This window comes from Mixia osmundae, assembly GCF_000708205.1.
Source record: "Mixia osmundae IAM 14324 unplaced genomic scaffold scaffold_5, whole genome shotgun sequence".
Taxonomy (NCBI): Eukaryota; Fungi; Basidiomycota; class Mixiomycetes; order Mixiales; family Mixiaceae; genus Mixia; species Mixia osmundae.
Genome location: NW_014575559.1, coordinates 211297 through 224429, shown reverse-complemented (window position 1 = coordinate 224429; position 13133 = coordinate 211297). Strand labels below are relative to the sequence as shown.

Here is a 13133-nt window from a genome sequence, read left to right as displayed (position 1 = left end):
TTGAAGATGCGGCGAGCTTCCGCCTCTGCTTCGGCTTCACGCTTGAAGATGCGTCGCGCCTCAGCTTCGGCCTCGGGCTCACGCTTGAAGATGCGTCGCGCCTCTGCTTCGGCCTCGGGCTCACGCTTGAAGATGCGACGAGCCTCCGCCTCGGCCTCGGGCTCGCGCTTGAAGATGCGGCGAGCTTCCGCCTCTGCTTCGGCTTCACGCTTGAAGATGCGTCGCGCCTCAGCTTCGGCCTCGGGCTCACGCTTGAAGATGCGTCGCGCCTCTGCTTCGGCCTCGGGCTCACGCTTGAAGATGCGACGAGCCTCCGCCTCGGCCTCGGGCTCGCGCTTGAAGATGCGGCGAGCTTCCGGCTGCGTGCGAATGAATTAGCCTTGTGCCGTGCTTGTTTGTATATGAGACATACCTCTGCAATGGGTGCAGCAGCAACAGTAGACACGATAGCCAGGAGGGCGGCAACAGTAGCGAACTTCATGTTTGCGAGGGCTGAGTGAAGCTGAGTTGAGGGCGAGAACTTATTCGAATTGTTCTTGGTTGTCCGGGGTGAGCTGAAGAGCAAACAGAGCTGCTCTTTATAGACCCGCAACTTGGGGTTCGACGGAGTATCGATGACCACATGGCGGCATACAGTGACGACAACGAGGCGAATGAGATCACTTCAAGCTCCAGAGAAACTCTGACGCAAGAACAGGTCGCAATTTGTCAGGTGCTAGATGACATGGCTAATCTTCCGTGAGCTTGAGACCCTTGCACAGGTGAAGCAGAACGTTGTCTCGTTGTAAATAGCTGCTGTTGTTCCGTGTAGATGATCAAGGGACGATGACGCGCCTTGAAAGATCTTCATTGCGCAGGCTTGTTTTCCTACTTGCTGACCAGCGCATAGGCTCTAAGCTCTTCAAGGGTCCCTTCCTGCGTCAGCGGACTAGTGTCGCAATCTGCTGATGCGATCGCTATGTCAGAGCGGCGCCCTCCTGCGCCTTTCTGGCGGGGTCGCGAAACATTGCTATCGCGAAGCTACATGTCTCTCATCGCGCGCGAAGATCAGTCAGGTTCTGCGAATCTTCGACAGATGGCGGGCAGGCACAGCGATCCCCACACCGGCTCCGTCTGCCGTGAATTTCCCGATTGCTCCACACCAGCCGGAGATCGATCGGCGGAAATAAGTGGCGTCGCATTCTCGCGAAAGCCGGCCCGGCCCGAATGAGCTGAGCGCTGAACTCAGTAGGGCCTTAGAGCCTTGCTGGCCGACTCTGATAGACACACGGGTCTGACCGGGACAACGGTGTAAGCCTCGGCTGCATCTGCCCTGGCAATGCAGCCTACTTTGCGTCATCTGAAGGCGTGTGCATGCGTACAACAATCCCGACCAGTTGAATTCACTGCTTATGGCCTGCAAAGAGTGTTCAGGAGCAGTTGAGTCCGTGCATGAAGATATGGAGCTACGTGGTGATCCATCCAGAAATGACTTGTGTGATGTTTGTCGCCGTCGGAATGCTCGTTCGATCGCGAAAGAGTGATATCGTAATTAGCGAATACGCTGAAGCCGTTCTCCTCTGCTGCACTGACAGCCAGCTGGTTGAGTGTCCTGATCATTCGGTTAGAGCTGCCGAAGAGAGACGTCGTCGTCATGTAGACTGCCTTTGAGACGTACGGCAGCATCAACTTCATACTGCTGCTCATCTTCTCCTTGTACTCCGAGACTTGCAGACCGCTTCCATCTTCTTTTGCTATTGAGACCATATCGTGCAGTGCATTATTGTAGATGAGGATCGTGTCCGAATGGGCAGGAACCGGCGGTAGGGGCAGATCCTCGTCCAAGAATCTGACCAATTGGTCCTCTTCGCTGAGCATCGTCTTCGGGTCTGCCAAAGCGCCGATGATGCGATTCCGTCCATAGGGCGACTCAAAAGATTGAGTTCCCATGCCGCTCGAGCAGAGTTCGGCTCCTCCCGCCCAAGTAAAAGCGATACTCGCATTGGCAGCAGAGATAGGCCAGAGCATATGTCTTTGTGGCTCCCTGCGCAGCAATGTCAGCATAGGACACCGTGCTAGGAGGAAGCGACCGACCATGGCTGGTTGCAATCCCCCCGATAGACGCCTAGATGAGACTTATAGTCGTCTGGCAGAAAGTCAGAAGCGGGATCATCGGCATTAGGTTCCGACAGAAAGAGGCCTAGACTGTTTGCAATTTCTTCCATGGTCGAGTCGCCGATGAGGTGTATCCTCTTGTTCGCCAGGCAAGTGCTTGTCTTCTTTTGCGAAAAGTACGGCATCAGGCAATCGCTTTTAGCCACGTAAAGATAATCTGCGCCTTTGAGCTCGGTAGCCGGTAGAAATTCGTCTCGGAAAGACTGCGGCACGCTGCTATCATTGTGCAGGCGGAGCCATCGACCAGCTGTGCCTAAGCCGAGCTGAGACGGCGCGCAAGCCGGTAGGCTAGTGACAGCCTCGTGATGGAAGGGCGCGTCTGGCTCAATTGTCCTGAATCTCGCCGTGGCTTTGACAGTCACGGGCGAGTATTCTACTCGGTTCTCGGCAGTGTAGATGTTGTGCTCGCCGAAGGGATCAGTAGGGTACTTCTCGCCCTCTCCCTCTAGCAAGACTTTGACTTCGTACGTGCCTTCAGTAAGCAGATGGAAGGAGAACTCCCATAAGCCGTCCTGAACGAACGTGGGCTCCTCAAGCCTGAACCGCTCTCGCTCAGACACAAAGCTGAGAGCAAAGTAGAAGTACCGCGGGGGGATTGTGCCGTCGTACGAGGAGTTGCCTAAAGCGACGCCTTCGTGATCATGCTGCTGTATCCTGAGCCTGTACTCGCGGCCGGTCTCGAGCGCGCTGGCATTCATACTGGGCTCGAGCAGCAGCGAGACGAGCGCATCTTCTTCGTCGCATGTCGAGTGAGCAATGTCGCAAACGCATCGACGATCGACGAGCGATTGACCAGCTTGACACCATGGTACGGGCGCCTGATATGCTGTGCGGAGTGTGTCCAGTGAGCGGTGCAAATGGTCTCTGATAGGGCTCGGAAGCAGAGTCAAGCTGAGTATGAGTCCCATCAAGCACAGGCAGGCGGCGGTTGCTCGTGTGACTCGAGCATGTGTTGATTGCCTTTGATGCCAGGCTGTCGGGAGAGTAGAAGGCCCACGCTTGAGCAGAGCACTCTCCTCATCCATTGCTCCAGTAGGCCTGTACCGAAAGCCTGCCGTCTTGGATCTACATGAGTAGATGAAGCAACGAAGTCCATCTTGACGAATCCCCTGATTCTGGCTCGTTCGCAATTCATTCCGCGCAGACAGGCTGCATTTGGCACGATGCCGCTGAGTGGATGCATCAGATGAGAAATCAAAAATTCCTTCACGTGCCTCGGCCGCATCAAAAAGTTGGCAGTCACCGAAAAGACCACGACGTCTACCACTCGGTTGATCAGGGTAGCGCGCAGCATGGGCGACACAGCAATCACCAAGAAGGCGCGCACAGACGGTCCCAAGCTAATCTGTACCCATTCGGGCACTTTCCATGCGGACGAAGCGCTGGCAGTCCACCTTGTTCGCACATTGCCTGACTACAAAGACGCCCGTACGACCAGTATAGGTCTCCCTCTCGGAACAATTATTGATGTCTGTCACAGGCTTAGTACGAACGCGAGATCCTGCCATCATCGATATGGCAGATATCGTACTCGATGTGAGACGTGCCCCCTTGCAACTGTCCGCATATTCATCTGATCCATACAGGTTGGCGGGGTCTATTCTGTAGAGAGGCAGCGATTCGACCATCATCAGCGCGGCTTTGCGGCGACCTTCGACAGCAGTCATCGCACGAAGCTGTCCTCGGCTGGACTAGTGTACAAGTCGGTCTTTGCCTGATACATACATGCTCACGCGGGCTGACCGCATCATGATAGGCACTATGGCAAGCAAATTATTGCCCAGAGGCTAGGATTACAGGAGGCAGACAAAACTGTTAGTACGCTATACCCAAAGGTGTATGAGGACTTTGTTGAGGGCACGTCATTGCCCTGCGCTGTAGACTGATGCTGACATTGCATGCCAGGCCTCGATGGTATCGACAATGGCATCAATCAGTACGAAGCAGTGCTCGGAGGCGATGTGCGCTCGAATTACCGCAACTTTACCGGTCTCAGTTCACGAATCTCAAGGGTGCGTCACTTTCTTCTAGCTCGACAATGAGCTCAAGGAACGACACGCACAGCTCAATCCATCCTGGAACGAAACGAGCAACAACGATATACTGGACGTGAGTCTCCCCAGTCGACGTCACGCTTGGCGGCGTTGACGAGCTAGTGCAGGAGCGCTTCGAGACTGCTTCGGCATTGGCCGGCAGCGAGTTCTTCCAAGTGCTTGACGCAGCAGCGCATCAGTGGCTTCCCGGTCGTTCGCTCATCGTCGAAGCGCTGTTTGAGAGATGCAAGTTTGACGGCGCAGATCCACACGGGCGGATCATGCTCCTTGGGTCTTTCGCGCCGTGGAAGGCAAATCCCCTATGCCTCCCATTGAGCACGAAGCTGACGAGCGCGCCTCACAGGATCACCTCTTCAGACTCGAGCGGGAGCTCAGCATTGAAGATGACCGCAAGGTGCTCTATGTCATCTACCCTGACGAGGCTGGCAAATGGCGTGTTCAGGCAGTGCCCCGAAGTTCAGAAGGTTTCGAATCGCGCAAAGCTCTGCCGGCGGCATGGCGAGGGATCAGAGACAAAGAGCTCGACGCCCTCGTTGGCATCGAGGGATGTGTGTTCGTGCACGCTGCTGGCTTCATCGGCGGTCATGCCACGCGAGAGGGAGCACTCATCATGGCCAACAAAGCCATCGCCGCGTGATCTCTACTTGATATTGCACTAGATGTTGTTTCAAATTTTCGGCGCTGAGCCCCAAGCTCGCGGTCACCGTCTTTGTCCAATTTTGAGGCAGCCAGCCGCGATGTGTCTCGACAACGAGCGTGAGCATCTGTTGTCGGCGGCCTTCGCTGTCACCTTCGCGGTCTGAGGAGTCCTACAGCCTCAAAAAGGGCCAGCCACGTTCTCCGAGCTGCGCTGACAGATTGGGACGAGGATGGCAAGCAACGACACTTCTGCCGCTGCAGCGACTGCACCCATCGTCTCCTGCGACTCTGGCTCGCCTTATAATGGCTCACTCGGTCTACGAGTCGGTGCTCTCTTCATCATCTTGACCACTTCGCTCGTTGGCACGCTGTTCCCCGTGATTGCGAGGAGGATACCCTCACTCAAGGTACCGACGGCGGCTTTCGATTTCGTCAAATACTTTGGCTCTGGCGTCATCATCGCTACTGCTTTCATCCATCTGCTTGCGCCTGCCTTTGATGAACTGACTGCACCTTGCCTGACCGGAACTTGGACGGTCTATGACTGGGCACCTGCCATCGCGATGATGTCCGTCTTTATGATCTTCATCCTCGAGATCATCGCCTTCAGAATCGGCAGCGCCCGCCTACGCAAGCTCGGTCTTGACAACTACAACGCCCACGATCACGCGCTCGGGATCGGTCATCATCACGCTGCAGAACATAACGACCATCATACTGGCACCGGACTCATTGACTCTGCGAGTACGACGCTCAAGAATGACGAGGCATCTAAGATCATTGAAGAGCCCGGCAAGCTGGAAGATCCAGAGCAGGGACCGGTCCTGCTCGAAGATGATGAGGTCATCGATTCCCAGGCAATGGCTCAAATACTCGGTGTTGCCATCCTCGAGTTCGGTGTCATCTTTCACTCGCTCATCATCGGTCTCACACTCGCGGTGACGGACGACTTCAACACACTGTTTGTCGTCATCATCTTCCACCAGATGTTCGAAGGTCTCGGCCTCGGCTCGCGGCTAGCCTTCTTGCCGCTGCCAAAACGAATGCGCTACGTGCCTTTCATAGGCGCGATTGCCTATGCCGTCGTTACACCACTCGGCATGGCATTCGGCCTAGGTTTCAGGGAGACTTACAACCCAGATTCACCAACAGCAAACATTGTCTCTGGCATTCTTGATGCGCTGTCTGCCGGTATTTTGCTGTACACCGGTCTCGTCGAATTGCTAGCGCACGAGTTCATCTTCAATGACAAAATGCGAAACGCTCCGACTGGCAAGCTTGTCATCTCGCTCGGTACAGTCTGCCTAGGTGCCGCTATCATGGCTTTGCTAGGTCAGTTCGCCATGCTCTCTGCGGCTGGACATCACTGATTTAGGTCTGAGCACAGGTCGCTGGGCTTGAGTGTCACGCCCGCCAAGATGTACAGAAGAGGACGTTGCAATAGACTGTACTGCATGCATGTTATAGCCACTTGAATCACTTTTTTCAGCTTGATGCTGCAAGAGAACGAGAGCAACAGCCAATGCCGAGTGCGATTCCCAGAGGCACGTCATATCCACTTTGTCTCTGGATCCTTCTTAAAGGCTTCATAGTCTTCACGACCAAAGAAAGAAACCTCTGTCTCGTTCTCTGTCATATGTGGCCTGTCAGCAAAGCACATCCCAGGCAGAAAGGAGCGCGTGCCAAGTCCCATTGTCGCGAGGGTGGCACCGTCATCGTCGAGGATCCATTCGTCATTGTCCATGTTGATGATCAGATTGGTCGTCTGTCCTTCCTGTCAGTCAATCTTCTGGACTCCGCTCGCTAGGCTCACCTTTGCCCCATGAGCTTTCGTATAGAGCTTGAGCGTGTCGAGCTTCGCGTTTCTGTACGGCTTGAAGCCAGGCGCAGTCTGAATATCTGTCACCGGCCGCACTCAGCCTTGAGATATATGGCCAAGGGTGGAAAAGGCAAACCAAGAATGACTCTGGCCTTGAGCTGGCCGACAGTCGTGCTCGTCAGGTCGACATGATGCAAAATCAGATTTTTGGTCGAACGGTAAGCAAAAGACTTGATGACTCGTATTGTGAGCGTCGCATCCTGTACACTTGCCGCTGTGTTGGTCAGCCTGGCATCAAAGTCGGTGTAGACTCCGCTCGAGTCTGTCATGCATTGGCGCGCGAACGAGAAGAAAGCGCGTGTCTTCTATGCAATGTCAAATATCGACAACAACACTGGTTTCCTGCGAGCGTGGCGGTACAGTGACGAGGTACATGGCGAGGTGAGCATCGATGAGACTCCTCGCTTGGATCTTGTCGAGCGTCTCCGTGCTCAACGTCGCTCTCTGAATTGACTGTCAGCTCAGTGCGATGGAAGGGCTTGTGTCTAGACTGACGAGGGCAAATTTGAGGCTGTTCAGGACGACAGAGAAGTAAGCTTCAAACTCTGGATGGTCTCGCTTGATGTTCCTATCCGCCAGTGCGTTTACTATGAGCTTCTTCAGTGACTGCATCTCCCTCCGTCAGTATGATAAGAGATTGCCAACAATCGGCAGACATACCGCTCTATTACGTCCTTCCAGCGTCGTGACCTGCACAGAGGGCTCGCGAGAGTGACGATCAGGATGAACAGCAAGACTGTGCGAAGATTCCCTCTTGATCTTGTCAGGCGGAATGGTAGACTGCGACCTCGAAGGCGGCAAAATGCTGGGTGTCTGACTATGCGACCGTCTAATTTGTTGGGATGCAATATCGAGCGGTGAGAGCGCCCGCGAGATTGATCGAGACCGCTTCCGCTCGCGTGCCTCGAGCGTGGCAAACCCGGGTTTGATGTCATCATGCGGCTCAAGGCAAGACCGACTTCGTTTGCGATGCACCATGCCATTGCTCGCAACTCGATCAGTGGGCAAGGAACGGGAGACGGGCTTGCTGACAAAAGCGGCCAGGGACGGCTGTATGAGCGTCTTTGCACCCTTTGTGTTGTTGAGCCGCGCTTTGATCGGCATAACGTTGGGGTCGCGCATCGTTGGCAGCAGGGATCTCTGTGGACTGCCGGCCTTGCTCATGAAGATATCATCATCTGTAGGTATGCCCCTCTGTGCACTCTTGCCGTTGCTCTTCTGCGCGCTCTTTTGCACGTTCAGGCTCTCCGTGCCCGCTTGACGCAGCTTCATCGTCAAGGCAGATTCGCGCGGCAGGGGATCGTCAGGACGAGGCAGGCGCGCTTTCGCTTCAATCTCCCGGCCCAATTTGAGCTGCAGTTTGGGCTGCTGTGAAGCGAGCTCGTCAGCATCTATTGCCTGACCGTAGATGACAAATTTGCTCGACAAATCTGGCGTGAGGGCGTTGCCTAATAAAAGGACGATACCGCGCCGTGTCGTATGTTCACCCGCGATAAGCTCTTGCCGACAGAGCCTGTCCTCAAACCAAGCCACCGTATCCGGGCATCGTGGATCGATATACATGCCCATAGATTCTTGAGTGAGCGAGATGATGCGTGCCGACTGAGAATCCTCTTGTAACTGACGAGACTTGCCTTTGATCAGGGCGCTCAATTGCCGGCGCTTCGAGTCTTTGCGCTTGTTTCTCCCTGCTTCAGCTTGCCGGACTGCTTCCCTCTCTTCTGCAGTAGGCTCGCCCAACGCGACGACCTGATGCACTTGCAAGGTCGTGTGTCTTAGCATTTCCAGATCAAGCGATAGCTCAGAGAGAGGCACCGCTTTTGCCAGCCTTGGCGATGCGTTTGTCGGCACATACGATCGAGCGGTCTGGCTTGACGAGGCAAGAGGTGGGGAGACTTGTGGCGTGACAGAAATGCGATCGCATGGTCGTCTGAGCGTCGCGAGCGATGAGCGCGGTGTCGCAACGACTCTATTCGCCTCTGACCTATCCGCTACTGCTCCAGATTTGCTTGGCGAGCTTGTAGCATCACCATGCGCGATGATAGCGAGGCCTGTGAGCACGTCATCGATCCCAATGAGCTCTTGCGTCCTCCGTCGCGCGTCTGCTTACCGTGCAGCTTTTGGCCGTTCTCGGTGGCAATGCTGCCTCGCCAGATCAAGCGAGTGCCCGAGCGTCTTTTCTGAGCAGACAAAGGCCCAGCAGAGTCGGACATCCGTGCTACAGAGCCATCTCAAGACGTCGACAATGTCAAAACGGCGCGACCACAAAAGTCGCGTGCGTGCCAGAAGATGATTGACAGCAGTCACAGACACGTCATCGTTCACTCATGGAGGACAGACGGCCACACTCACAGCGCCGCCATGACGCTTCGACCAGCTCATTCACCCCTCAACTTCGTCAGCAGTCACATCGGCCGGCAAACGCATCGACCACGGCGGAAATGCCGACGGGCGTTAGCAAATTGAAATCTTCGCTGCGTTCAGTCAAGCGTCTCCTGAACAAGGCAAGTCATGCCGTGCAAAGTCGCTTATTGTCACTAAAGACAGCATGTATTGCAGGAAGACCTCGCGCCGAACGTGAAAGTGGAGAATGAGCGTCGATTGGTCGCGTTGGAGGCTCAGCTTGCCGAAGCTCAGAGAAACGAGACCGAACGCAACAATGCCAGCCGATATCACAAAGTCAAGTTCTTTGGCAAGCTCTCATGTGATCGATCACACTCTGTGCTAAACCACTTTGCGTTTGTCCAGAGCGGCAGAAGCTGACGCGACGAATCAAGCAAAGCCTTACAGCTGTCGAGCGAGCGACAGACGACGACGAGCGAGCGACGGCCCAGGCCTTACTTGACCAGTATCGTGTCGATCTCAACTACGTGCTGGTAAGCTTGTCCGCGAATGCAATCATAGTGCTAATATGAAAGCGCAGCACTTTCCAAAGGATCAGAAATACATCGGTCTCTTTCCCAACAATGTCTGGGTTCCGCACAGTGGAACGGACACGAGTGCTGACAGTACACCTGAGACGACGAAGCGGCGTGCATCGCTACGGGTGGAAATAAGCCAACTCATGGCCAAGGGCATCTATTCTGCCGAGCCTGAGAAAGACAAGTCTGCAGACAGAACCGAGTCGCTGCCGCGGAAACGCAAGGAGGTGCTCGCAGGAGCACCTTCAGATACGAAGAAGAGTAAAGACTCTAAGCCCAAGCGCCCTCCGATGCCGGACGACTTCTTCGAGTACTAAACATCGTATGCAATCTCGATTGTTGTTGCTAATAGTACTTTAGCATGTATGCTTTGGCTTCCTCTTTGCTCAGATCTGACAGCACTTGCATTTGAGCCTGTTTGACGAGCGTGTATGCTTTGACGAAGCTCGGTCCAATCGCAGCGCTGTCAATTCAGTCAGCATGAACGTGTACGATATGAAGTGCACGGCATACGCCAACACAGCATCTTCTGTCAACTTTTCGAGCGCTCCCCTGAAGCTTCTCGGCATTGGCCTCCTGATTCCAAGCGCCTTGAGCTCATCACGCGACATGAGGGACGGATCCTCTGCACATCAGCATGAGAGATGGAAGTCAGCTACTTCACCAGATTGGCTCACCCAAGCAATCAAATTGTCGCAACTCCTGTTCTGTGCGTCAGCGGAGTCTTAAACAGCTCAGGCAGCGCACAAGCTGCTTCTTGATGCCGAGCACTCCAGCGGCGATGATGGCCGATAGGGCGATGTACGGATTCGCAGTCGCGTCGAACGAGCGTAGCTCCCAGTGATATTTGCGAGGGTAATTGACATAGCACAGTCGCAGGGGTGTCTCCCTGTCGTCGCATGTTAGTAGTAGGACCGAAGGAAACGGAAGATGCCGACCTGTTGTCACTGCCCCATGCTGCCCAGCTTGCGCCCATTCTTGAGCCAGGCACAGCACGCTCAAATGACATCGGCGTAGCTTGCGTAAAGGCAGTAATGGCAGGTAGATGACGCAGGAGACCTGCAGCGAACATTGCATCTGCCATTGGTAGGTTTGGAAAGCGGGCGTCTGTCAATCTTCCCGTTACATTGGTCTTTGCGATCGTGATGCGCACATGCTGCCCGGTGCCATCTTTGGCATTATCAGCAAGACTTGGCAAGACATTGTCGCACTCACCATGTTCGCGGAAGACTTTCGGTGCAAAGGTAGACCGATAGCCATTGGCAGCTGCAATCAGCCTGATTGCGTCCTTTGCATGAAGAAGGCTGTCAACAGCAATCAGCGGCTCTTCTTCGCGTAATGATATCCTGAATTGTCCGGGCGCCGATAGTGTTTGATAATCGTCTACTTCGATGCCCGACTCGTGTAGCGCGTCTACGATATCATCGAGCAAGTTGACCAATCCAGGCGTCAAAGCCCGCGTTGCACCTTGCCCGCCGATAGTCGCAGATCGGTCAGTTTTTGCAGAGAGCAGCACAAAATCGATGTCAAAGCCGCACATGAACATATGGCCTTGCAGGGAAGCGTACTCGATGACTTCCGCGAGCAATGTCCGAGTGCAGAGTGAGTATGGGGGCGGTCGATCCGGTCCTTTTGGCTTCTCCTCCATGACACACATGACGGCAGCGTGATGTGCGTTGAGCCAAGGCAATGCGCGCAGACTGCTTGGATCTGGAATGAGGACGACTTCGCCAACCGGGCCAAATCCGGCCGACAGTCTATCATCTGGCGTGAGTCCCATTGTCGATTTAGGGATCGTGACATGAGCGTGCTTCGTCATGCCGTCCTTTCCCAACTGCTTTCTGTAACGCTTGTAGCTTACTATCTGCTCTCTGGCTTGGCCACACAGATCGCACCATCGCAAGTGAACATGGTGAATATCTGGCGGCTCGACTGCTTCCTTGCTTGGCTTCCGGTTGAGCTGCGGGATGGGTGAGACAAGAGATAGTGGCGTTTTGACGTCTGGAGGACTAGGCATTCGAGAGCTTCGCATGATCTTCTGTTCTTCTCGGTGGGACGATTCCGTCCCTAGAACTGACCCGCCGAGCGACTCCATACTCTGCGGACTCTCTATCCTAGCAAGGTAGCTGATGACACCTTCGTGTATGACAGGAAACTGCTGGAGCGAGATGCGATCCTCGTTGCCCGAGAAAAGGTCCGATTCGCGCAGCTGAATCCGTTTGCTCTGCTGAGATCTGACGGTCGATCGTTCTATGCCGCCCGATAGCCCTCGAAACGGCATGTACGGCAAGCTTGACTGCTCAGACGTGTGCGACATGACATACAAGTTGTAGCAAATGCATACACAGAGTGGCTTTGGGGGCGCTTGATCCGAGCTGGCTGGCGAATGTCGGTCCGTGCGTCGTCCTGATGCTCGATCACTGCGATGACGCTGGCCTTGAGTGAAGATGGCCACTGTATGCGACAGAGGCCATCACTTGATGTGGCTGCATCGTCATTGGGAGATCATGAGGCCTGGGCATATCAGCGCGGCGTGATCACTTTTGCGCACAGTCGAAGCGCGGTCTGTGCGTTATCATGCGCAAACAGAGCGTCACAATGTGATTACGCGTCAGCTCAACCGCGCAGAGTGGACGTCCAGGTGTCGTAGCTGGCAGTGAAGTGCGCGTGCAATATAAACAGTCTAGTCGACTTGCTTCTTCAATTGATCTATGCGCTCGGATGCCTCTGCATGAATCATTAGCTGTATTCTTTACGGGGTCTCATGCAAGACTGACGGCCTTTGTTGAGTCCTTGGCCGCCGCTGACTTGCTGACCTGACTTGCTCTCGAGAACTGCCAGGTATCGCTTTTGTTTCTCCGTGGGCTACACAGGGAAGATCAGCGTCTATGCTGCCAACGTGATGCCATCAATGCGACGCACGTCATCGTCTCCCGTTGACCAATGCTGAGGATTCTTCAGCAGCGATTCTGGATCGTTCGCGCCCGGTGGCTCAGGTTGCTGAGGCTGATCTTTTGGCGCGTTGGGATCTGTCGTCGTGGCTGCTGCTGACTTGAGCTCATCGATGACCGCTGATGCATCCTTTGTGCTCATCTCTTGAGTATCACCCACATCGACTGTAGATTCCCCGGACGCTGAGCTCGCTACAGATCTGAGGCGTCAGGCGTACCATCTGGCGCCTGTTTCGATAGCTGATCGATGAAGCCGCGCTGCTTGTCAGACTGGCATACTAGCAATGAGTCTGTGCTGCTGGGAATTGCCCAATAGCAAGACTGACGACAGGTCGCTCTCGCCACGACTCCTTTGGTGGCACGCCGCCCAATGCTGTTTGCGCTGGATCGCCGGGGATGCCTGCGCTGTCGTTGCTGGCCTGTCAGTCGAGCGGTCTACGATCAGCCAATCATGAAGCGACTGCATGAGACCGACTGACCATCTTGTAGGTAAGTCGGGGGGAGTGGCCGACCGCGATGCGCGATGTCAACGTTA

General features: G+C 54.8%; 6 protein-coding genes across 6 annotated transcripts; 3 read left to right on the top strand and 3 right to left on the bottom strand.

Moving 5' to 3' along the window:
• Positions 1 to 1389: 1389 nt before the first annotated feature.
• On the bottom strand, positions 1390 to 3062 carry L969DRAFT_17206 (uncharacterized protein; the record flags this gene model as incomplete). Its single annotated transcript, XM_014712237.1, has 2 exons — positions 1390 to 2023; positions 2074 to 3062. 2 exons carry the CDS (start codon positions 3060 to 3062, stop codon positions 1390 to 1392), a joined length of 1623 nt encoding a protein of 540 aa, XP_014567723.1.
• Positions 3063 to 3388: 326 nt separating this feature from the next.
• L969DRAFT_87222 (uncharacterized protein) lies at positions 3389 to 4924 on the top strand. Its single transcript, XM_014712413.1, has 8 exons — positions 3389 to 3582; positions 3635 to 3690; positions 3741 to 3856; positions 3911 to 4011; positions 4060 to 4166; positions 4219 to 4263; positions 4316 to 4498; positions 4552 to 4924. Exons 1-8 carry the CDS (start codon positions 3447 to 3449, stop codon positions 4843 to 4845), a joined length of 1038 nt encoding a protein of 345 aa, XP_014567899.1. The 5' UTR covers positions 3389 to 3446; the 3' UTR covers positions 4846 to 4924.
• Positions 4925 to 5077: 153 nt separating this feature from the next.
• Positions 5078 to 6248, top strand: L969DRAFT_17204 (uncharacterized protein; the record flags this gene model as incomplete). Its single annotated transcript, XM_014712236.1, has 2 exons — positions 5078 to 6179; positions 6235 to 6248. 2 exons carry the CDS (start codon positions 5078 to 5080, stop codon positions 6246 to 6248), a joined length of 1116 nt encoding a protein of 371 aa, XP_014567722.1.
• Positions 6249 to 6396: 148 nt separating this feature from the next.
• L969DRAFT_23729 (uncharacterized protein) lies at positions 6397 to 8985 on the bottom strand (the record flags this gene model as incomplete). Its single annotated transcript, XM_014712293.1, has 7 exons — positions 8837 to 8985; positions 7387 to 8777; positions 7222 to 7332; positions 7087 to 7170; positions 6803 to 7031; positions 6661 to 6746; positions 6397 to 6612 (listed from the first exon to the last, which is right to left on the bottom strand). The coding sequence occupies exons 1-7, from the start codon at positions 8937 to 8939 to the stop codon at positions 6397 to 6399; spliced, it is 2220 nt and encodes a 739-aa protein (XP_014567779.1). The 5' UTR covers positions 8940 to 8985.
• L969DRAFT_87218 (uncharacterized protein) lies at positions 8850 to 10041 on the top strand. The gene is made up of 4 exons (XM_014712412.1): positions 8850 to 9230; positions 9286 to 9418; positions 9475 to 9602; positions 9650 to 10041. The coding sequence occupies exons 1-4, from the start codon at positions 9054 to 9056 to the stop codon at positions 9962 to 9964; spliced, it is 753 nt and encodes a 250-aa protein (XP_014567898.1). The 5' UTR covers positions 8850 to 9053; the 3' UTR covers positions 9965 to 10041.
• On the bottom strand, positions 9993 to 13020 carry L969DRAFT_49443 (uncharacterized protein; the record flags this gene model as incomplete). The annotated part of the gene is made up of 12 exons (XM_014712411.1): positions 9993 to 10110; positions 10161 to 10272; positions 10325 to 10349; positions 10395 to 10536; positions 10586 to 10817; positions 10863 to 11938; positions 11992 to 12101; positions 12340 to 12374; positions 12425 to 12512; positions 12570 to 12763; positions 12817 to 12868; positions 12925 to 13020. Coding segments are annotated over 12 exons (2280 nt in total), but the record flags the coding sequence as incomplete, so codon positions are not given.
• Between the last annotated feature and the right edge of the window lie 113 nt (positions 13021 to 13133).